Raw genomic sequence first — 24745 nt, 5'->3', positions numbered from 1 at the left:
TTTATTTCCCAATGGTTCTATCATGATAGATAATTTTAATGTGTTTTTTGAGTTGTTTATTATTAATAATTCAAAAAATTCATTTAAATCATCTACATACAAGTTTATAAAATATGAATAGAAAAACAAGTATTATAATCAATTATATTAATAATTTAAATTTATATTAATAATAAATAATTCAAAAAATACTATAAATTATCTACATATAAGTTTAGAAAATATGATTATAAAAACGATTATAATAGTCTACGAATGTCCAAATTGCGTAGAAGGCAAAAGCCGTTCCTACGTATCAACCAAACAACTTCAACCGGCAAAATCAACTGTTTGTATTCATTCTAGCACGCCAGACGACCACCTGCTCCTTTCAATCTTTTGACTTTATATGTCAAAACTCAACTGTTTTAATTCGAATCTTAAGTCATTTGATTTTGGAGGCAAAATCATAGAATAACGTGAGCGTCAAAGAAAATCTATTGGTTAAACAAAAAATATCTTTCATATTTATCCATTTCATAAAATTCAAATTTAAAAATTTACTTAAAAGAATTAATTCTAATATCATTTAGATGAATGATTTATTGTTTATTACATATCATATTTTAATTTAAATATTAAAAATAATCATGATAACCACTCATTCATTTTAATTTATTTATAAAAGTAGTATAAATTTTGGCACATAATTATATTTTTTCTTAAACAAATTTGAGACTCCTTTTGATCGTGGGCCGTTGTCCCCACTAGCCCACAAGGAGGGTCCTATTTACATTTTTAACGTGCATTCTTTTTTTTACGTGTGAGAATTTTATTTTATAACTTTTAAAACAAGTCGGTTAAGACGTCTAATGAAGTGGTGACCAATTTTTATTTATTTTTTGTTGAAATTCAAATCCTTATCTACATAAAACAATAACAGCACTTGTCAGCGGATTGGTAACCTAAATGTCATTGCTGTTCTAAAAAAATTTTAAGCCATAGAAAAAATTTAAAAGAAAATCTTAGGTTGACATATATTGAATTAAATGATTTGCGGTCACATAATTTTTCAAATATGCTGGAGCAATCAAAGGCCAAATCGGTTGTCAAATTCATATTAAGTTATAATTGCATAATCAATTTTCAAACTTTTTCCTTTGCAATTGTGCATTGACCTTGAATCGTTCTTATTTATTTATTTGTTTTTATTATTATTTATATTTATTGTGCCTATTTTAGGTGTTGACTTTTAGTTATTTCAAACAGGCCGAAAACCACGCGCAAGTTGAGCGAAAGGTATCCGGCTATCCGCATTGCTGTCCGAATTTCAACCACATTTTGTTGTTTTGAGAAAAATGTTATATCTTGGTTTGGTAGCATACCTGCATTTGATGGACTTGAATGTAGAAATTACACAACTTGGGCTCATCCATGGTTAAAAGGTGACGAAATTTGTTTATGTGAGAATCAATAGATTGACTATGGTTAATATTTTATTTTATAACTATTGATATGGGTAATATTTTATTTTATAATTATTGATATGGGTATGAAATTGTTCATAGTTAATATTTTTTTATTACTATTGATATTGATACGAAGTTGTTCTCATTGAAAACAATAATAAGTTTTTGTCAGATACCTTAAGCGCATAAGATGAGTATTCCTCTTCAGCAAGATTTATTCTATATCTAAGATTTAAATCCTGTATTATTTGGTTAGTATAATCATGTATGAGTGATTAAAATTTGAAATCATTTATCACTTAAAAAAATTGTATAACTTTTAACAATATTACATAATTTGTGTTTTAATTTGATCATTCATAATAAGATCTAACATATATTTTTTTCACATGTGTGCATACCTTATGATACAAGGGTGTATCATATGAGAGAATAAAATAATAAATTTAGGTCAATCATATATGATATATGATCTAATAGTTAATATTTATTTTTTTAGTTCTCTCATAAAAAGAATCACAATAACTAAATACATCCTCTATAATATAAAGAATGTATTTCATGAGAATATTTTTCTTATATAAGAATGAGAAAAATAAATACTATTCACATAACATCAATAAAATAAAAATTATAGATTTTATTTTGTCCTTATTTAATTTGTATTGTTCTCTAATTTTTTTCAAATCAAAGGTAAAACAAAAAAAATATTGTATCCCGTATTATAACTTTTAACAAATCAAACATATGCTTGTTTTACTATTTTTAGCCCATGCATTACATAAAATATATAAATTATATTTTTTTAAAAAATCAAGCATATTCTTATTTTAATTATAATATCTATTTTATACAACTAAAAACAGTAATTTATAATAAATATTTTTAAAAATATAAATTATATTAAAATTAAAATATGTAATAATAAATCTTAGTTGACAGTGATAACAATCACAATAATAATCATATTGGTGGCCAAATAAACAAAACTAAAAAAAAGAGATATAATTAACCTATGACCTGTGGCTAGTCGTACTTCAGCTGTGATAACTTTTCTTTGATTTGATTTGAACCCAGTAAAGTGATGCACTGATGTCGTTTCTGAGCGGAACGTGACTTTGTTTATTTTGGTATAAAAGTAGAACATTAATCAACAATCCTTTCTTTCACTTTTTACAGCATGATATTATAAAGAATAAATTTCATTAAATTTCTTTCCATATCCTCACTTTATTTTCTTTTTTATTTTTATCTCTATGTTATTTTTTTTTTATAAATCTTATGTATCTTTGAGATCATTATCAACGACATAATCCTCCATCTTACTATTTTATAATAATTTATGTCAGTTTATTCACGTACTTAATGATTTATACTAACCTCTTTTAATTATTTGAGACATATTATATTGTACTTTACATTAATACACCCTGTTACTTACTCAGGAAACACATTATACCGTGTATTCTTAGAATATGAATTGTTTTAGATGTAAGAAAAAATATACAATCTCAATAATTTTTAGACGATGTTAATCTAATTTATTCTATTATAAAGAGATAATAGTTGTTAGTTTCTTAATTAGAAAATACCAATTAAAGTAAGGTTAAATTATTTACTTCATCATTAATTTTATTTTAAGTTATAATTTAGTAGATATGTCATGTTTCAAGATGAGTTAAGAATAAATTTGACTCTCTTCATTATCACAAAAAGATAGATGAATATGAATCTAAATTGAAAGACCGAAATAAAAAAATAAAATCCAATCTTATTTTCATTCGATTTTATTGATTCTAGAAAAATCAATGCTGAATCCATTTTATATTTTTTTTAAATAATTATCTATTCATTTATTTTGATACATTTATGTTGTTTTACACTTGTGCTGGCAGTTGCCCGTATAGCCGAATAAAATCATCCAATATATTCCTAAAAAAAGAAGAGGAAAAGAGAATGATCACTATGAAAGTTACGTGAATTATTGAAAAAAAAAGAAAAAAATAATTCAGTATAGCATGTACAATTGTACATATGTAATTTTTTTTAGAGCTGTACATATGTACTCATTGTATTATTAAGGTAGTTTTTTTATCTATAAATATTATTAAGATAGTTAACATCCCTTTAAAGCGACTTTCACGTATTATGTTAAATAAAATACGATAAATTAAAAAATGCTAGGAATATTCTACGTTAATTGTCTAAATATTATTGAATAATTTTTATAAGAATTTTTTTTAAGAAACTGTAATTTTTTCATGGTTAAAACTTAAAAAAGGAGAAGGTAGAACCTCTCAAATTATATCGACTTCTCAACTGCTTGAGTTTAAATGCACTTATTATTCAGCATAAAAATGTAATTATTATTATTAAACGATTGGTAATAGACTATCATATAAGATGAAAATTCTAAACATTGTTTTATGCAGTAACCTCTTTTTTTTATGCAGTAACCTCTTTTTTTTTTTTTACAAGACTTGAAGACAAGGCAAAACTGAAAACGTTGAACTTTTTTTTTTCCTTTCTCGAAAACATTGTTTTATTGTTTCTAGAAATAGAACCGAATCTGTCAAAGGGTGTTTAGGCTGGCACAGAGAGGGAACACACAGTTTTAGGCAAATTTCCCCATCTGGGGTTCTTTTACAAAATATTTCCCCAGATGGGGTCTTTTTAAAAAAATTTGCACGATGGGGCTGTTTTTTACGTGGCATGCATGCATACAGCACCCAAACTGCCAGTACCACTGGCGAGTTTGGTGATTCTGAAGGAATCGCTGGTTGCAATGGCGACATAGCCATGCATAGGGAACTGCCAGTTTGACTGGCGAGTTCCTAGGCTGAGGGCTAGGCTAGGCGCACAGGTGCAGCAGTGGCGCAGGTGCAGCAGTGGTGCAGTGGTGCAGGCGGGCTTGGAATCGCCAGTACGAACGGCGATTTGCTTGGAGAAGGAACCGCCAGCAAGGCTGGCGGTTTGCTTGATTTAAAAAAATCGGTCCCGTTCCCTTATAAAAGAAGAAGGTCGTTGTTCATCACAGCCGCGCCTTCCTTGCACTTCTTTCTTTTTTGATATTGTTCCTCATAAGTTCTCCCAGCCTTCTTGTTATTTTGTTCCTGCGTTTTCTGTTTGGTAAGTATTTATCAATGATAAATATTATTATGTTATATAACTATATATGTTAACTTAATTTTATTTGATACATTTGTTTATTTTTGTAGGACAATAACTCTCTCCTCTTCCTAAGTAGTTTCTCTTCTCTTCTTAAGTGGTTGGTCTTGTATTGCTGTTAAGTGATTGCTCAAATTGGTAAGTTTTTCTTAACTTGACAACTTTAGTTGATATTAGCTGGAACTTTTAAATTTTAAGTAGTATATGTTACAAATTTAAGTTGGTATATTATTATTTTATACGTTAGTTGTAGGTTAGTTGATTTTAAATTCATATGTTATTATTTGTGATAAAATGATTTGTACCTTAATTTTAGCTGTTATATTATTATTAATTGGTTTAGATTTATTAGGTTTGTATGATATTATTTGTATTTTATATATGGTATTTTTAGTTTTAGTTAGACAGTGGATATTATTTAATTGACTTATTTATAATTTTTACTGAAATATATGATATTTTATTAATTTTATATATGTATGTTGTTTAAATTTTTGATTCCATGGTAATTTTTTTATTTAATGCCATTTTTTGTGTATAATATATGTTATTTAATTTAAATTTTAATAATTGGAAAAAAATATGATCATTTATTTAAATTTATGTAGATATTTTAATATTTAATTTTGTTATTTGTAGAGTATTTTAGTTAGTAAATTAATATATGTTGTGTTAAATTTAAGTACGTATTTTATTTTATAATTTTGTTATGTAAGTATTTTAATGTGGTCATTTATTTAAATTTATGTTGGTATGTTAATTTTTAATTTTCTTATTTGTAGAGTATTTTAGGTTGTATTTTAAGTTTTTTTGTGTTAAATTTATGTACGTGTTTAAATTTTTAATTTTGTTATTTATTTTAATTTGGTCATTTATTTAAATATGTGTAGGTATTTAATTTATAATTTTGTTATTTGTAGAGTATTTTAGGTCGTATTTTAATTTATTTTTGTTAAATTTATGTAAGTGTTAAAATTTTTAATTTTGTTATGTATTTTTAATTTGGTCATTTATTTAAATTTTTGTACATATTTAATTTTTAATTTTGTTATTTGTAGAGTATTTTAGATAGTATTTTAAGTTTTTTTGTGTTAAATTTATGTACGTGTTTAAATTTTTAATTTTGTTATGTATTTTAATTTGGTAATTTATTTAAATTTGTGTAGCTATGTAATTTTTAATTTTGTTATTTGTAAAGTATTTTAGGTAGTATTTTAAGTTTTTTTGTGTTAAATTTTTGTACGTGTAACAAATTTATGTATTTTAAGTTGGTCATTTATTTTAATTGGTGTAGCTATTAAGTTTGTAATTTTTTTAATTGTAGAGTATTTTAAAGCATTTATTTAAATGTAGTTAATTTTTTTAATGTACAATTTTTGTTGTTAATTTTTTGTATTACATTTTACTTTACAGTATTAATGGCATCTTCATCCTCATCTTCATCTGGTATACACATTAAGTCTGGTCCAATAGATGGAGACGTTTTATGGCTGCAACCTAAACATGTTTCCGAACATGTTTGGAATGGAGAACCAGACAGGAAGTTACATATCAGACGAGTTGTACCCATCTATCAAGGACAAGAAGAAATACCAGAGGAAATTATTCCTCTGCTTCGCCAATCAGGATTCTATTGGATAATGAAAATGGGGTACCTGAAAATTAATTCTTCATTAATTACAGCCTTGATTGAAAGATGGAGGCCCGAGACACACACGTTTCACTTGAGATGCGGAGAGGCTACGATTACTCTTCAAGATGTGTCAGTGTTGTTAGGTCTTCATACTGAGGGGGCACCATTAATTGGTCAGACTAATCTTTATTGGGCTGAATTGTGTGAAGAATTATTGGGAGTCAGACCACAGGAAGGTGAACTTCAAGGCAGTGTGGTCAAATTAAGTTGGCTGGCTCACCATTTTTCAGAAATAAATATCCATGACGGGAACGTAGAACAATTACAAAGGTTTACCCGTGCATGGATCCTCAGATTCATAGGAGGAGTTCTATTTGTTGACAAAAGCAGCAGTAAAGTTTCCCTAAGGTACCTCCAATTTTTACGGGACTTTGAACAGTGCAGCACGTATGCATGGGGACCTGCCGTGCTTGCTTATTTATACAGAGAGATGTGCAGCGCCACTGATTACAAAATAAAATCAATCGGAGGTATGTGCATCTTAATCCAAATGTGGGCATGGGAACGCTGCACGACTTTGGCTCCAAAGAGAACTCCTCCTATAATGGAAAACAAACCACTCGGACACAGGTTAGTTTTTTTTTAAAAAATTTCATTTGAAAATAATCAATAATGTAATGCGTCGGCACTAATTATTTCATATTTTTTTTGTAGGTGGCTGCGACGTGGAAACCAACATATTGGCAATGATGATCTAATAGTTTTCCGTCGCAAATTGGATATCATGAAACGACATGAGGTAACAAGATCATCATGTATTTGTTAAATAATAAATAAAATGTCATGGTTTAAGATAAATTAACAATTGTGTTATTGTATGCAGTTTCTGTGGGAGCCTTACACAACAACTGTTATGTCGATGTTGCCTCCCATTTGTTTGGTTGGCAGTATGGCGTGGTGCGCAGTGGTGCCACTCATTTGTTTCCATGTTGTAGAGTGGCACCAACCGGATAGAGTGTTGCGACAATTTGGAATGCAACAACCTATTCCGGAGTCTCCTTCGCAACCATGGAATGTCCACGGGCTAACACTGAAAGGCAAAATGGATGAAAATTGGTTCCAGCTGTTGGCCCCATTTATCAGTCAGTGGAATAATCAAGCTGAGTTTAGGGTCGACGTTTATGCTCGACAAGAGGGCCTATTGAGTTTTAACTCGGATTACATGGTGTGGTATAGGCGCAAAACAAAAATGTTTATCGACCCAAACAATGCAAACACGGCTACATTGGTATTTCTTTCTTTTTAATTATTTAACTTCAATTTATTTTTTAAAGCATCGACATTAATTTCCTTACCCTAATAATTGCAGGGTGAAGTTACCGAGACATTGCAGTATATGGTGTCACCACAAGGGCGAAACACATGGACAGTTGATGATCTCGTGCCATATGTGGAAAAGTTAGCGATTTTATCCCAAGAGCAAGAGAGGATCACTGAGCTTGTGGCACATGGTCCAGCATCAGAGCGTCGATTTCCCCCACAACAGTTTCACATGCTTCAGTCAAGTGTTGAAACTCGAGGTTTTGACAGACGAAGGGAGATTGTTCAAGCGGAAGATTTTTCCCAACATATGAAAGTAAAATAAACGTGGCCATCAAATATGAAATTTTACCCAATTTCTTCAACATTTCTTTTTGTTTTGCATTATTGAATTTTCGATTGAAGTTGCTTGCTATGTGTCGCACGCAGTAGACATGATAACCGTGGGGAGGTTGCCAGCCAAGTGCTTCGTTAGCGACAGCGGACTTTATACTTGCGTGTCGATCAGATATTAGACAAATACCATTTTTATCTGTGACATGTTCACGCAAGTGTGCCAAAAACCATGACCACGCTGTCAACGTCTCACCTTCCACCACCGCGAATGCTAGAGGAAGGACACCACCATTTCCATCTTGGGATGTGGCCATTAAGAGGGTCCCACGGTATTTGCCGTACAAATGTGTGCCGTCAACTTGTATGATTGGCTTACAGTACTTGAAAGCCTCTTTACATTGGCCAAATGTCCAGAAAACTCTATGAAATTGGCGGTGTTCGCGACTAACCGTATTTCCAACGATAAAATCGTCATGTAGTATTTGAAAATACGATCCAGGAGAATGATTTTGCATGTGTGTTAGCCACGACGAAAGTTTCGCATATGACTCATCCCAATCGCCATATTCAATAGCAATGGCTTTCTGTTTCGCCAACCAAGCTTTTTTGTAGGACACCTTGTACGCAAATTGACTGTTAATCCTTTCTTGAATCAATGAAATTTTTATCGATGGATCTTCTCTGATCATGCCTGTCAATAGAATAACAAAATTTAAATGACAATTAAGGCTAAACAATAACATAATATGAACATAAAATACTTACCTACTACACAAGTCGCAATTAAATCTGAATCAAGTTTCTCGTGATCTTGGGTCATGGTCATATTGAGACATGTGTGTGGTCCACCCCATTGAGTGACTTTCCATGAATCAGTCTTTTTAGATAGGATTGACCTCATGTAGAAAGGGCAAGGACAATCTGCATTTCTATTCAAGCAACAAACCACATACTTGTCCCATTTGCTTTCAACCACTTTGAAACTTTGATGCACCCTCATAACATATTGTTTGACCGCATTCTTGACCGCATTCTTGACCGCATCTTTACTATCAAATTCCATGCCAACATATAATTCTTGACCAACATTAAAAGTGGATGGCATCTCCAAACCACAAATGTCCTCCTCATCAGGATGACTCCAGTTGATATTATTATAATGCAAAGCATCATTCCAAAATGGATTCTGAATTCCTTGTACACCTTATAGTCCAAAAAAAATTCAAATCATACTTATTTGGCATTAAATACAATTGTCGTGAAATAATAAATATATTGACTGAAGTATTTTTTAAGAGGAAATCATACCTTCTGCTGGGTGAACAATTCTTACTGGTGGAATCATCTCGGGGACTTCATTGTCTGTATCTGATATACCGTCAACACTGTCATCTTCGTCTAACGACTCTTCAACGTATGAGTTAGACACAAGATAATCATCATCATCATGATCATCATCTTCGTCAAGATTTAAATTGCTCATATTTGTTGGCGGTTGTGTGTAATCATTAGATACATAATTTCCACATGATGTAAGGGAATTTGCAGAATGAAACATTGAACCACCAGCCACATCCTTTTCTATGTACAATTCTAGAACTGACATTTCTTGTTGTTGTTTAAAACTTTCGAGCATCGTTTCAACGTCTTCGTCATCGCAAATTTGCAAGGCAATATATTTTCCTGACACTAAAAATCTACAACTGATAGCAGAAATAATTTCATTATTTTGTAACTTTACCTTGTCTCCAATTTTTTTCTTCAAAGCATTGAAACTAATTCCACGTTTAATCTGAATCGCTTTTTTACTGCCTTCAAATATTACACCATCATTATCTTCATATACCCTTCCATTGAAATACAACAGTGTTATAACCGAATTCATCGTGTACCTACAAAAACAATATTTTAATTAATTATTCATAATAAATTCAAAATAGTCCATGGAAGGAATAAAAAAAAATATTTTAGTGCAAACTAAGAAATAAAAAAAATTACTTAAAAAAATTACTTGAAAGCTGAAATCTAGTTTAAATTAAAAATTACTTTCAAATAATTATAATACAAATTATTTTAGTGCCAACTAAGAAATAAAAAAAATTACTTAAAAGCTGAAAGCTAGTTTAAATTAAAAATTACTTTCAAAAAATTATAATACAAATTATTTTAGTGCAAACTAAGAAATAAAAAAAATTACTTAAAAAAATTACTTAAAAAAATTACTTAAAAGCTGAAAGCTAGTTTAAATTAAAAATTACTTTCAAAAAATTATAATACAAATTATTTTAGTGCAAACTAAGAAATAAAAAAAATTACTTAAAAATAATTACTTCAAAGCTGAAATCTACTTTTAATTATAAATTACTTAAAAAAATTACAATACAAATTAGTTTACTGGAAACTAAGAAATAAAAATAATTACTTAAAAAAAAATTTTAAAGCTGAAATCTAGTTTTAATTAAAAATTACTTACAAAAATTATCATACAAATTATTTTACTGCAAAATAAAAACTAAAAAAAATTTACTTCAAAGCTGAAATTTACTTTTAATAAAAAATTACTTAAAAAAAATTAGCATACAAATTATTTTACTGGAAACTAACAAATAAAAAAATTATAGCCTCATTCAAATATTTAAAATTGAACAAGCAAATACAAAACTTTAGTTTGTATCGAGATTACTTTAAAATAATTACTTTAAAAAATTACTTATATTTGCTTGTCCCAGTACCTTTATTTTTACCCCAATTTATATCATTTTGCAAAAGTTTTGTTCGCCCATGGAGGCACCCATCATTTTCTAAAACTTTCATACTTATTACACTCCTATCAAATGCTTCACCTTACCACTTTCATCTCATTTCAGCTGAAATCAATTTCAAGTTTAATTCATCGCCTTAAATCAAGCACACACTAAAAGGTTTTCTTACAATCATCTATAATTAGAGTGTTAAGGAGCTTCTTTATGATATGATCAATAGGAATGCATTCTCTTAAAATATAACCTAATTTTCTATATATAATATAATTAATTATTCATAATAAAAAAAATTACTTTAACAAAATTATAACACAAATTATAGTCTCATTCAAATATTTAAAACTGAACAAGTAAATACAAAATTTTATGCGGAATTCTTAGACACTCACAATTTTAAAATGAATTTGACGCCCTTAAATCTGATTATAGCAACGTTGAAGAAGCAATGAAATTTGAGCACGCAGTGAGATGAATAAGCAACAAATTTAAAAACTAAAATTTGAGCACGCAGCGTTGAGATAAGAACTGAGAATCGGAGTTTATATAGCACTTAAATCGCTACCAGCACTGGCTATGTCTTCTTCCCTAAATCGCTGGTGGGAGTTGCAACTTGCCCTCAAGTTGCCAATGGCAGTTGCAACTCCCTACCTGGAAAAACGTATCCCTGCAAAAAGCTGGAACCTCAAAAAAGCTGGAACCTAGGGCTGCAAAAGCAAAACCGCCAGTTTGACTGGCGGTTTGCTCATCTGTGCACGGACTCGCCAGAAGGAGAGGCGATTTGCAGACGTGAAGAACTCGCCATCACCACTGGCGTTTTCCTTGCCACGTGGGAGATGGCCAGCAAACCGCCATTGCCAACGGCAGTTTGCTATATTTCCATGCATTTTACGTAACAAAACAACCCCCCCTTGTTAAATTTTTTAAAAGAACCCCATCTGGGGAAATATTTTGTAAAAGAACCCCAGATGGGGAAATTTGCCCACAGTTTTACTTATATCCATCACCTTTTTAACCGCGTGTGCCCGTATCGTTTGACTGAATGCAGCGTTGACTACGGTCCTAAAAAGCTATCAAATACATATGCATACCCAAATCATTATATATATATATATATATATATATATATATATATATATATATTGATATTTATCTATAAATTTTTTTTAGTATTTTTATAAAATAAAGATCACACACATATAAAGTATACACAACTCAGTTGAGTTTAGTTAATTAGACCACAAGAAAATCAAATCGCTCATCTTTCTGTTAGGATGTCTAAATTTTATGTTAGTTGTCAGTTTTTTTTTTTATCATATTCCTAATTGGATTGAAATTACTGTTGTCAATGAAATGATATTTTTTTTTATAATAAAATGATATAACTCATTTGCAGTATAAAAAAGAGATTAAAGGAAACAATGTTAAAGGCGATGTTTTTTTTTTTTACTGAAAATCACTTGTATTATTTCATTCGTAATCAATTGTTCAATAAAAGAACACATGATAACAAATATAAAGACAAAGATAGAACAATCTAAAAGTATCTTTAAATGAGATTCTTGAGTTGGATTTTTAAGTTGAAAAATTTATGTTTATTAAATCCATAATTTATTTTTGTCTTGGATGTTGGTTTTAGAAAAAGAACTTTTAATAATTTTTGTTTTTAAAAAATTATTTTTTAATATCTTTTTGCTAACTAATTAGGAATGTAATACTTAGAAAACGTGATCCAAAAACTCAAATTGAGATTTATCACTAAAATAAAAAATATACAAAGTTCTTATATTTTATATAACATAAACTTATAAAAAATAATCCAAAAATCGAAAATAAATTTTTCCATCAAAGATGCTATCTAAGTTTTGACAACATCCTTAGCTTCTCTCTAACAAAATCAATACAGTAAATTGGATGATGGTTCAAGAGTCTTCTACACTCCTCTAATAAAGATCCTATTCAGAATGACCCACTGATTTACTTCTTAATTTATCTGTCACACCCGTATTATCAACTTCAAATTTTAAGTTTTCCGTGCCCATTGAATTAGCAAAACGGATTGCTTGAAGCAAACCCCAACCAACCTCTGTCAAAAAAAAAAAGAAGCAAACCCCAACCTTATATTATAAACTAATAAAAGTGAACATTTATTATACTAATAATATAATATTTATTATGAAACCTGAAGTTCACATGTTGTGTCACACACTTTTGCCTCTTTCCCCACCAAATTTCTGGATAAGGTTTTGGGTCTGCATATTTAACCTCATACTTAATTGTATGATGCGGATGTTTTCAAATTAATAAAACGTGATGGGAATATTTTCGAATTGACAAAAAAGAAGTGAATGTGAACTTAGTGTGAAAACTGCATAATAATTTTTTTTTATCTAAACAGTAACATAGTTGGAGGAAGGAAATTACATCCGATTAACAATCTATAAGGTGGGGGTCCCCAGGTTAGTTTTACACCTTTTGCAACTTTTCGGATTTTCGGTTCATCCTAGGCCAGGAGTTATCATCTGGGCAAACGATGGACTATTATGCTTTATGCTTAATTAACCATACATGGCACCTGCCACCACCAAGTGGGTCATACCAATATTACCAAATTTAGTTCTTGGATGATGCATCCCTTTCTCTTGAGTAGGACATCCTTACGATTTTAAAAAGCCACTGGGTTGGATTTTGTCCAACTTAAAAAATTGTTGTCATTACAACTTTTCTTTTCATTATTAAATTAAATTCACTTACAAAGAGCCTGAATTTAAGTTATTAGCCAAGGCTTATATGAGCTTGTTGTGTGTTTAATAACAATATAGAGATTTGGATCTAGAATTCTATATAAATTATCTAAATGCAATATACAAGATTTTATTTGATAAAATATAGTAATATATTTAAAAAATGTCAATTAATCCAGCATATTTTCTTTTTCTTTGACTAGGTAATATATTTAAAAATGTCAAATAATACATCATAGGTATATAAAATTTCACTTGCTTTTTATTATATCGTTGTCATGTCGGCTCTTACATGTATCTCCTTTTTCCTACCCTTTTTGCCGACTAGCACGAAAGAGTTGCCAAACCGCCAATGGAGAGGTTCTCTCCACACACAATACACCACCGACTGACTCTTATATGGCGGCGCCTGCAAACAATTTGAACCTTTCCATTTCTTCCATCGTTCCGTTTATATATGAAACAAGTCACTTATAGGGTTGTGAGATTGAAGGGGTATTATTTTTTCATGCAGAAACGAGGGATCATCTAATTAAACCAGCTTTCATCAGGGTGTGGGTGATTTATTGTAAGCTTTTTCTTATTATCTTCGATTGTGTTTACACGTGTGTGTTAAAGGTGGCGAATCCTAAAGAGAAGGGAAATGAGGTTGATGACAATAAGGAATTGATATTATTCCATGAAGGGATAATGAACAACCCTACATTGTCAAGGCTATTTCCGGGTTTGAATAGGGAGAGGGAGATGTCTGCTATGGTCTCAGCTTTGACCCACGTGGTCTCCGGAGAGGTGCCAATAACCGGTGATTCTTCTTCTTCTTCTTCTTTGGTTCTTCATCATCAACCTCATGATGATACTGTTATTGTTACACCAACCATGCCTTCTTCTTCTTCTTCATCTACTTATGTTGTTGGCACCTCTTCTCTCAAGAGAAGTAGGGAAAATGATACATATACATCATCCTTATTCTCACATCCACCTTCATCATCCCCTGCTATGCCAACAAGTAAGCACCATATTAATTCAATTCTTTACAATCTATAGTATTTATTTTCTTTAATTTTCTACCATGATTGAGCAATCCATGTTTGAAATATATTGGGAATTAGGAATTAGTAATAAATAATGTTTTCTTTTAATTGTATATCGTAATATAGAATACAACAGTTCAACCTTCAAGATTGCAGTCTAACACCTTGGATTATATTATACTATATATATTATAACTGTTTTAATTATATTAGGAATTAGGAAATACTAATAAATAATGTTTTCTTTAATTCTATATTGATATATAGAATAGAACAACTCAACCTTCAAGATTGCAGTCCAATACCTTGGAATATATTATATATGCATAACAATAATAAAATGAATTGCAGAATAAAAGTTGCTCATCTCAAAAAAAAAAAAAATGTTACTATATTTATTATTTGTTTATTTTGTCTGAAATTGCCATTATTTACGTAATACTCCAATAAAATAAGGTTAATCCAGTTAGTAAATTTTACAAGGATGGGTTTCGTGGAATATGAGAATATGAAGAATTTGTAGATAGATAATCTGTAAGTATTGATAAGTTAAGAATGTAAATACAGGGGCAGAATATGCAACAAGGGAAATGGGAAATTCTGTGTACGAATACAGAACAACAACAGAGAATGCAACAAGGGATGAAGGAAGGAGAAAATACAGAGGGGTGAGGCAGAGGCCGTGGGGGAAATGGGCAGCAGAGATAAGAGACCCATTCAAAGCGGCAAGAGTATGGTTAGGAACATTTGACACAGCAGAGGCAGCAGCTAGAGCATACGATGAAGCTGCTCTTCGTTTCAGAGGCAACAAAGCCAAACTCAATTTTCCTGAGAATGTCACTCTCCGACAACCTCAATTCACTGTTTCCAATTCTCCATCTTCTCTTGTATCTATTACAACATCAACAGACCCAGTTGTTCACAGTACTCGACCTCTTCTTCTTCCTTCTCAGGCTTCAACTGCGACCAATGTTTACGAGTATTTTCAACTCTCGGGCTTCCCCACCAACACCAACCTTTATGATGGTAATAGGATGTTTGTGACGTCTAATGCCATGGCTTCTCATCATCTTCAATCTTCGTCTTCGTTGTTGTCGTCTTCTTCTTCTGCGTTTGTTTCTTCTGTAACTTCTCAGGACACTTCACTTTCTTCGTTGTATTCTGGCCAGTTGCCACCATGGTCAAAGGTTTCTGGTCACAGCTCGTCTTCCTCCGGATGATCCTTTTTGTTTAATGTTTATGGAATCTGTATTTTTCTTCTTTCACTATCATAATCTCTTCATTTTTTTTTTTTAAAAACATTATACTTCTATTATCTGTAATTGCAAGACTAGCTTGCCAATACGTACATTCATGATTCATGACTTTAGATGATTAAGATGTTTATGGAGGAAATTATGGTATTAAAACCTTCACAATGCAGAAACTGTTTAGTCTTTTTTTTTTGGTGTAATGAAACTGTTTAGTCTGGCACCAGAAGTTAACACTTTTAAGAAAATAAAATAAAATAAATTCAATAATTTATGTACCTTAACTCTGCTTCAAAAAAGAAAATGTACCTTAACTTAAAAAAATCAAATAAAAAAGTTCTCAAACCTTATTGATTCATTTTATTTTGTTTTTGCTATAGATGCTTGTTGAAAAATTTGTTTAAACAAGACTTCAAGTAAACTTGAACAAATTCATAATGATAAACTTTGACGGTTTTTTTTTCTCCACTGGATTTTAAGTTAACTTTTTTTTACCACTAGGACTAATATGCATTAAGGAATCCCTGCTCTAATTTTGAAATTATAGATGTGTCATTTTAGTTCTTAATTATGTCAATTTTTTTATTTTAATTTATGATTTTGCAAGACATCATTTATTTATGTTCCTTTTTTCAAAATTTCCACTAAAACTAAGGATTATATATACTTATATAGTGAAAAATGTCTTTCTTGAAAATGAATAAAGCAAATAATATTTTGCAAATGCCAAATATAAGGTGAAATTTTTATGAAGTTAAGAACTAAAACACACTTGGAATCTTACTAAAATCAAGTAAATCATAATTTACAATCATAACCGATGGCTGAGTCCACGTTCGTTATATAGCTCTAGTAATCCGAACACTGTTTTCTGACATTGCATGTTAGTAACGTGATCAGAGAAAAATGCGTTTGACACTTTGTTCCACGGAACGGTTTAATGATTTGTTTTAAATTTCTTACTAGAAAGGTAAACATCTTCCTCTGGCAAATTCTTTTCTTCCTTTTTTGTCATCCAAAAAGTCCTTATCACAACTTGAAATTCAAACATTCATTCGGCGCAGTATTATATTGAATTGCATCTTGTGGAACTTACGAGAGAGTCTTCATTCAAACCTCTAGGTGAAGTCCAAATGCCTCTTTTAAACACTCATGCATACAAATATGTAAGTTAAGGTAAACAAACAACGTACCATAAACTACAATTTAAAGGAGCAACCCATGAATTTGACTGCAACGAACCTGAAATTGACTACCATGGGGGATATATTTCAACGTTGCTCGACTACGTAAGCAACAATTCATTCGCAAAAGATTCACAAAGAGAATAATAACATATGTCCACACACAACACACACGTGAAGACCATTATAAAACATAGGAAAACAAATGAAGTGTGTACCAAGGTTCGCAGAGCCTTACATTATAATTCTTCCTTGCGTCTGAGCAACGTAACTCAAAAAAAAAAAAAAACATTTTAAAGCGTTTTCTTTTGATCTTTACACGTCCTCTCAATCGAGAGAGAAAAAAAGTACCCTGCACACTTAAGCCACACGTAAGAAGTTCAGTGGCGTGTAAAACAACGAAAACAATGTTAATGTTGTGCAAGTAACACAGTCGTTCAAGCAATAATAACTTTTATTCAAGACCATTGACTCAATCGTTTATTAAGAAGTTTAAATATTTTTTTGAAAAAATGACACTTGCGTTTATGATGAGTAATTGCGTAGTCATATTTTGACCTTTTTAAGTTATTTTCCATAATGACATTTGCATTTTGCAATTAAGATAAAGTTTCATTATAATCTTGTACTTCGGCAGTACTCGTTGCACGAATCACCTCATTCACCATTAAGGTCATGCAAACTCACAAAACGTAATGGGGGAGAATGAAACGACAGTCGAATAGTAAGCCCAATAAATACGGGAAAATAAAACAGACAAAAGAATATCAGCATTCGATTTCTTCCCGCTGAGCTACAAACAAGAACGTTTAGGATCCAGTCATAAGTCGGTGGTAAATTCACCATTAGTATACAACGCTAAGAAGCATATATCAGCTCTACCCTAATTGCATCATTGACAGTATCTAAAGTGGAAAAAGAAAGCCTCGTCTTTTAATCCAATACCTCACCAATCTAATCAGCAACAATTCAAATTAACATCCTTTTAAGTCACCTTCAGTCCAAAATCACATCTATATTGGGGTTCACCTGCAGTTACCAGACATAGAAGCATTATGATCAATCATAAAGGAAAAGTTCAGAAACGAACCATCATTATCATCATCATCATCTTCATGATACTTCCATATATTACAAAATTTGCTTCTTGTCAGCTACTCCCTCTTTAAAAACTGATTCATAAGAAAATTTGAGATGAAAAGGACAAGCTGTACCTATAACTTTTAATAGTGACAGGGAACTTCTTAAACCTTCAAGGCAGCTTTATGCACCATGGTTTCCTTGTGTATTTGATGGCAGCTCTTCTCCACAAGATCAAGCAGCCTCTCCAAGTTTGCTGCCCATGAGATAAGAACGTCATTGCTATCCTTGGCTCTTTGGAAACAAACTATTCCCATGGGTCTATCAATCTTCGCCACCAATGCCTTAGACACAACCATATCTGAAAGATGCTTCTCAGCTTCCTGAAATTTTACAAGGAGAATTAGTTAGGATCTTCATATTAAAAGATAAACATTTTAACTGTTTGCAACATCTATATATTCATATGTTGCTCATTAAGAAACAACAAAATCACAAGTTTGAGATGGCAAATGAACTAAAACCACCAGAGATCCAGAAATTTTAAGCTGTGGGGCAATACATAAATGAAATCTGTGCAGACAACATACACAGATTTACATAATATTAAGAAAAAAAATAAATCTTTATTGAGGCAGTTGCCCTGAAAAGCTTATATGTAGGTTCATTCCTGACTATAGCAGCATATAACATGAAACTATCAAAACAGGCACTCTTCTTTCCCACTGGTTATTGTGAAAGAACTAGGCAATTTATCTGAAACTCTAGAGGCTTGCTAAAACACATCAAAAACAATTATTTACTACAGAAAAACTTTCAGCACATAATCATAACTAGCATTACAAACCTGAACACTGAGACACAAAAGCTCTGCAAGTCTCTTCAAAGTAATCCTTCCATAGTATTTTGATATAACAATAATATTCTGGCAAGGTAACAAGAATACACCACATTAATGCTCACATCCTAAATCAAGAATTATGAAAACTGAAAAATAAGTCATATCCACAAAATACCTCCCAAGCAAATTGAAGGGAGGAAGGGGGCAAAAGAAATATAACAATGTAAGGGAATTACATGTTCAATTACTCTTTCCCTCAGATCTTCAGCTGCTTTTTCACCCAAATTCTTTCCTAAGTTACTCTGATTCTCAAACTCATCCTTGTATGAATCCCAAAGAGTTGTCCACTGGATAACCTCCATAGTGACCAACTGTTTCAACAGTAACCTACGGCATGATATATAGCATGTGCATCAAATGAGAAGGGAAGAATAACTAAAACATCTAGCAAGATGCGCAACTCCAAGATTAGGAAGACATACTTAAAGTTTGGAATCTCAGACAGATTCTTATCCTCCAAGGTAGAATTGAGAAGACTTGACTGCATTGGATCATGCGGGGATAGAACCAAATACCAACATATTTTCCTCAGGATCTACATGAAAAGAAAATATTCAGAGAAAAAGAAACACAATCTGACAACAGATAAATAAAATAAAGAGTAGGGAAAGCCTACTGGAATCCACTCGGCAAGATTTTCTTTGACAGATGGAATCTCATATATTGCCTTGTAGCAACGGCAAATTTCAAGATAATCATTTTTATGGGAATAATACCTTCAAGGACAAACAGAAACCATCATAAGACAACAAAAAATTTATGATCAGCACACAAAAATCATCAGGAAGTAGGCATCAAAAGAATGCAGCACCAAGGCAAATCAAACAACATTAATAAATATCTTAGCAGATTACTGAAATTGATTTTGAAGAATAGCACCAAATTCAAAAGGCTGTGGCCTGTGGGTACTGGGTATCTTTTTGTTTACAAGAATTGAACAGAGTATAAATTTGGAATAATGACAAACACAAAATAAAAGTCATTTGATAACACTCGCTAAATGAAAATTTGATAATGGAGTTTTGAAAAAGGGTCTCAACTTCAGAGTTCACAGCATAACATATTAACAGAGTGATAGTTATTCTCAAAACAAAAATCAAGAGTAAAAAAGGAATCTTTACATTTGTAAGGAAAGGAAAAGTATAACCAGCACGCTGTCAACTTCAAAAATCATTCCTAATATTTTTAAGGTCAATTAATTCATGACATTTTGATCATCTTCTTTCATATAATTCCCAGTAAAAGACACAGTTTGTATCATAACAGGACTGTTAGGACAGACAGTTAACATGCCATAAACACTGGTTGGTAAGTTGGTTAAAATATGGTCAATAAATGGAATATGCTTTTGATAAGAAGACTACCACTAGACCCCATAAAAAAATGTAAATTGATTAGTTGAAAAGAAATACAAGAACAACAACAACAACTTATCCACTAGGATAGTTAGACTTTTACGGCTCATTTGATGGGAGATTTTACACGTGGTAGCCACAAAAAATTCCTTCTTTTTTATTTCTCCTCTCAAACAAATAGTGGAAATTTGGTATTTCTATCCTATCTTCCTCTTCTCCATTTCCTTTCTGTCTATTTACACAAACATAATGTTTAGGAAAAGAGAAGCCCCAAAACTAGTCCAAACATTTAGTGTCCCCGGAAAGTGAAGAGCTTTAATTCTACTCTGTACCCTCCACAGTCCACAGTGGGATATCTAGAGAGAGGCACTGTTCAATGCTTCAGCAAAGTACAACAAAGAAATAAACACTTGGCAAAAGCAAAGAAAGCCAGAGATTCCAATTTGTTTTTTTATAAATAATGCAGAATCCAAATCCCCATTCCCTAGATCAACCAATGAATTAAGTTCCCTAGATCTAGTTAAAAAGATTGATAAAGAAAGATTAAAAACCACTTATTCCAAATATGTGGAAGCAAATCTGAAAAGTTGAACGAGCCAGATGGAAAAAGTTCTTCTAAAGTAAGTTGGTCTTTTAAAGTGCATGAACTAGTGGGTTTATTGGGTTTCGATTGCAGCAGTGGTGCTATTCGCTGCTACCGATAACTATGTAACAGAACAACATCCACATTTTAACACCCCCTACCAGGCAGCATATTGAACAAGCAAAATAAGACAACAAGTAGAGAATCAGTTACCGAATCATTAGTTCATAGTAGATCCGCTTCAACTCTGGTAGAGATGGAATATCTGCAGGAGCTTCTTCAACAACATTATCACCTTCTTTAGGCTTTTTCTTTTCTTTTGTAACATCAGCGTCAAACACTCTCGTACTAATCTTTCTTGAGAGTATCTGTGCACGAACATAATCCTGGCAGTCTAGACACAAACGAACCTGCACAATTAAATGAAAGAGATTTTCAAATCAGCAACTAAATAGCAACATATGAAATTAGTGGCCAATAATTAATGTCCTTACTCAAGGAAAAAGTAGAATGTCCCGTACTTGTTCAAGAATGAATGCGATTTTCTCAGTTTTAGCCATGGCGCCAAAAGTTTCCACCTGTTAAGGAAACCAATCATGTAAGTCAACTGATAGCTAATTTCAATTACTAGAGACATACAAAAACCAAAGGTACATAATAAAATCCATCACACATTTAAAATTCACACGGACCGCAATTTCTTGCATCAAATCAGCAGCTTCAGCTATAAGTCCTTGTTCTTCCTTAATTTTTGCAAGTTTCTTGATCAACCGAGCTCTCTCAATCTCGACGTATATCTAACAAATGATACAACATATATTAAACATACATCGATAGACTAAATTGGAGAATAATAAAAAAGGAATGAAGAGTGAAAACATCATATGATCAACCTTTCCTGCAGATACACTGTTCAAGGTTTTGATGAGTTCTATACGAGTTTCAAGATCCGGTGTCTCATCAGTATATTGCATAGCCTGTTGGACCATCGCTGTCACAGCCTGTGTACATAGAATAGGCTTATGAATGAGGGATCATATCATGTTTCTTGTACCAATTGCAAGACAGCTAGATAAAATCTCAACTCTAAGCAGTTATATTATAACCTATCAAATGCAAAGGTGGAAAATTCTTGGATAAGTTTATAGCTTATAGGGGTAAAACGGTGTGTAGAACAATTACCAGAGCAATTTTATTAGCAACACTGCATTGCAAACTGAACCAATTTTTTTTAACCTACTGAACTGACCTCTAAAGGTAAGGGAACTAATACTTTTGTGTTCCAGCATGCCAGTCCAGCATTCATTTTCCAAACAAACCATATGAAATAGAATTATAAGTGGTGAAAGACACATGTTCTACAGAATGTCTACTCTAACTTTCTAACATGAATCTACAAGGCATATTGATATTTGGAACAAAATTTTCATAGACATTGGTCAACACAACACGCAATACCTAGCGAATAACAAAACCCTATAGATTCTGAAGTAGACTAGACGATAACCAATTTTAAAGCAAACTAAAAAAATCATGGCCACAGCTACTAAAGCCCTAACTAACCTAACACAAAATTCACCTACACATTTTATTTAAAAAAAAAAATTTAGATAATAAATAGGTTATTGCTTCGTATGAAAAACAAAGAAAGAACAATTACCTGCTTAAGCTGGCCACGTCGTTTGGACAAGAGAGCAATCTGGTCATTGAGAGTTTTCCAGGCACGCGCTTCGAAGCACAACCGTAAAATTTCGGTGACGGCGTTTCTGGTGGCGGCGACGTCGCCGGCGAGCCTCGCATGCTTCTCCGCATTCAGCAATTGCTCAATGGCCGCGTCTAAACTCCCCACGTTCTCCTGCAAATACAGAAGAATCGCTAACTCTGCTTCATCAAAATCCAAATTCAAACATTCTAATTTTCATTTATTTTTTTCTAAACCTACGCCGAGCTGCTTCATTGGCAGGTATAAATAAAAGTAGAAACACTAAATCACATTCAGAAGTAACAGTGGAAACATATAAAGAAGTGTTGCGATCTGGAGTGTGAATAGCATTTGGGAAATTCAGTAGAGAAAAGCGGGGGCATACCATAGCCATAACCGTGGAAGTTTGCGACTTTGCGTGCAGGAGAGGAGAAGAGAGGAACTTCTGTAGTACTCTCTATTCGAAAGAAGCCATATAGCAATGAAATGTTTTCATGGGCCTAACTATTTTACACCGTGCTAGGCCTATTCTTGTCATTGGGGGATTTTAGCCCAATTCCTTTCTATAGTATGACAAATATCCATCCAACATTTATTATTAAGTGTACCTACCTTTTTTACATTAGTGTGGAATACTGCAAGTTCTTGATGATTTGCTTAGATTTTAATTGAAGATAAAATTGGGTTCTTGTCCCTCATTTGTTGTTTAAATGCATCTTAATTGAATGAAAATAGGACATTGCACATTGCTTTGAGGAGTTTTTCGTTTCAAAAGGGAATTTGGGTGAACTGTGAGTTCTAGCATTTCTCATTTTTTCTCAAGAAACTGTACTCTTGTAGAGTCCATATGAACGACTTAGGAGAAATATTCGAATTTCTGACTGATTAGATTCTCATTTCTCAATACCTTAATGCCTCAATTTCCTGTTAGCATCCTATCCCTCCCCATTTGAAGAATCCATGTGACCTATTAGAATGTTCCTTTAATTAAATGGTTTGGAAATGTACTTGACTATTATTTTAGGTCTGCAGAACTTCTCCAAGAGAACATTAGTAATGATAGAATAGCATACAAACATTCTTTTAATTCCATATACCAATTTTTTGTCATGATGATAATGCTGTAGGGACTAGGGACATTTACCATTGATTTTGGATGTCTTACCATTCATGACAACGGAGTGGACAAAACCTGACATTACAGCAACAAGGACATAAGAAATTCTCTGCCAAACCATCATAATCTATTAATCTATAATAGAGAGAGGAATATAGAAATTGAGTGACATTTATGGAACAGCAGAACAGGTCAACTCAGAAGATAATGGATTTGATTCCTCTACTGATATGCAGACACTGTGGTTCCTCGCTGCATAAAGCATTCGGTCAAACACGCATACAATTCAATCCATTCACAAGTTTGGCATTATTTTCTTGACATACATTGATGCATGCGCTATGGTTCAATGGATCCCTTGACTTTTGTGTTTCAGATTTTAGTGCATCCTGTTACAGAGGAAGATGTTTTGGGCATCGGGCAACTTGCTTTTTTATGAGATAAAAAGAAAAATAAAACTGAAAACCAGATAAGTGTTGTTTAGGGGAAGTTATGGGCTTTATGGGTTCAGATCCTTCGGGAAGTTCAGGCCTTTTTTCTGATCTGAGTGACTTGTCCAGAAAAGGCAGTTGGATGATCCAAGGAGTTTATGGCATGGCATTCAACTTCACCTGCAGCTGCAAATAATTGGACAAGGACACATGAATGTTGTTCCAAAATGCTATAGCTAGACACGATAACAATAAACAATACATCTAAGCAGCAGTAGTTGCAGCAGAAAGCATCAAACTTGTGTTGCCAATTGAATATGGAATTTACATTGGGAAAACAAGTGTTGGAATTTTCTATTCCAATAATTAATATGGACTAATATTATAAGACAATTATATTAGTTATTTATCATTGGTGGGTTTTATTTTATGTGATCAAATTAAGTGAGTCTGTTAGATAATTAAATCACAGATGATATAAATTTAAATGAGCAGATGTCATAGAAATCTTGTTAGGTTAACACACTATAAGGAAGGTTATGATCCGCAATAGACCAATATACACAAAGGTGTCACTTATAGTTTATCTTCTCTCCATACAAAGAGATTTCGATTGAGGAAAAACCATGAAGTCACCGGTTATCTATGGATTCATATTCCGTTGTGTTTGTTGATTAATCATTATGGATCTAGGTATTCTTAA

The 24745-nt window shown here is 32.0% G+C and overlaps 3 protein-coding genes across 3 annotated transcripts; 2 read left to right on the top strand and 1 right to left on the bottom strand.

Annotated features, from left to right (window-relative positions):
* The first annotated feature begins 7033 nt into the window (after positions 1 to 7033).
* Positions 7034 to 11369, top strand: LOC114414336 (serine/threonine-protein phosphatase 7 long form homolog). The gene is made up of 4 exons (XM_028378605.1): positions 7034 to 7048; positions 7133 to 7537; positions 7619 to 7760; positions 11233 to 11369. The coding sequence occupies exons 1-4, from the start codon at positions 7034 to 7036 to the stop codon at positions 11367 to 11369; spliced, it is 699 nt and encodes a 232-aa protein (XP_028234406.1).
* A 2325-nt stretch (positions 11370 to 13694) lies between these two features.
* On the top strand, positions 13695 to 15878 carry LOC114415737 (ethylene-responsive transcription factor ERF110-like). Its single transcript, XM_028380570.1, has 2 exons — positions 13695 to 14414; positions 15007 to 15878. Exons 1-2 carry the CDS (start codon positions 14099 to 14101, stop codon positions 15657 to 15659), a joined length of 969 nt encoding a protein of 322 aa, XP_028236371.1. The 5' UTR covers positions 13695 to 14098; the 3' UTR covers positions 15660 to 15878.
* Positions 15879 to 17587: 1709 nt separating this feature from the next.
* Positions 17588 to 23554, bottom strand: LOC114415735 (26S proteasome non-ATPase regulatory subunit 12 homolog A-like). Its single transcript, XM_028380569.1, has 12 exons — positions 22880 to 23554; positions 22453 to 22647; positions 21686 to 21793; positions 21485 to 21589; positions 21314 to 21370; positions 21006 to 21202; positions 19471 to 19570; positions 19277 to 19389; positions 19031 to 19181; positions 18801 to 18878; positions 18088 to 18336; positions 17588 to 17902 (listed from the first exon to the last, which is right to left on the bottom strand). The coding sequence occupies exons 1-11, from the start codon at positions 22886 to 22888 to the stop codon at positions 18118 to 18120; spliced, it is 1332 nt and encodes a 443-aa protein (XP_028236370.1). The 5' UTR covers positions 22889 to 23554; the 3' UTR covers positions 17588 to 17902; positions 18088 to 18117.
* Between the last annotated feature and the right edge of the window lie 1191 nt (positions 23555 to 24745).

This window comes from Glycine soja, chromosome 6 (genome assembly GCF_004193775.1).
Source record: "Glycine soja cultivar W05 chromosome 6, ASM419377v2, whole genome shotgun sequence".
NCBI lineage: Eukaryota > Viridiplantae > Streptophyta > Magnoliopsida > Fabales > Fabaceae > Glycine > Glycine soja.
This window is presented reverse-complemented; position numbering and strand designations above follow the sequence as displayed.

Coding starts and splice junctions, on each gene's coding strand:
- LOC114415737 (XM_028380570.1), top strand. CDS start 14,099: ATGAACAACCCTACATTGTCAAGGCTATTTCCGGGTTTGAATAGGGAG. Junction 14,415..15,006: donor ATCCCCTGCTATGCCAACAA/GTAAGCACCATA, acceptor ATGTAAATACAG/GGGCAGAATATGCAACAAGG.
- LOC114414336 (XM_028378605.1), top strand. Junction 7,538..7,618: donor ATGCAAACACGGCTACATTG/GTATTTCTTTCT, acceptor TAATAATTGCAG/GGTGAAGTTACCGAGACATT. Junction 7,761..11,232: donor CACTGAGCTTGTGGCACATG/GTCCAGCATCAG, acceptor AATCGCTACCAG/CACTGGCTATGTCTTCTTCC.
- LOC114415735 (XM_028380569.1), bottom strand. Junction 21,371..21,484: donor ATTTGATGCAAGAAATTGCG/GTCCGTGTGAAT, acceptor TTTCCTTAACAG/GTGGAAACTTTTGGCGCCAT. Junction 18,337..18,800: donor TTTTGTGTCTCAGTGTTCAG/GTTTGTAATGCT, acceptor GTAAAATTTCAG/GAAGCTGAGAAGCATCTTTC.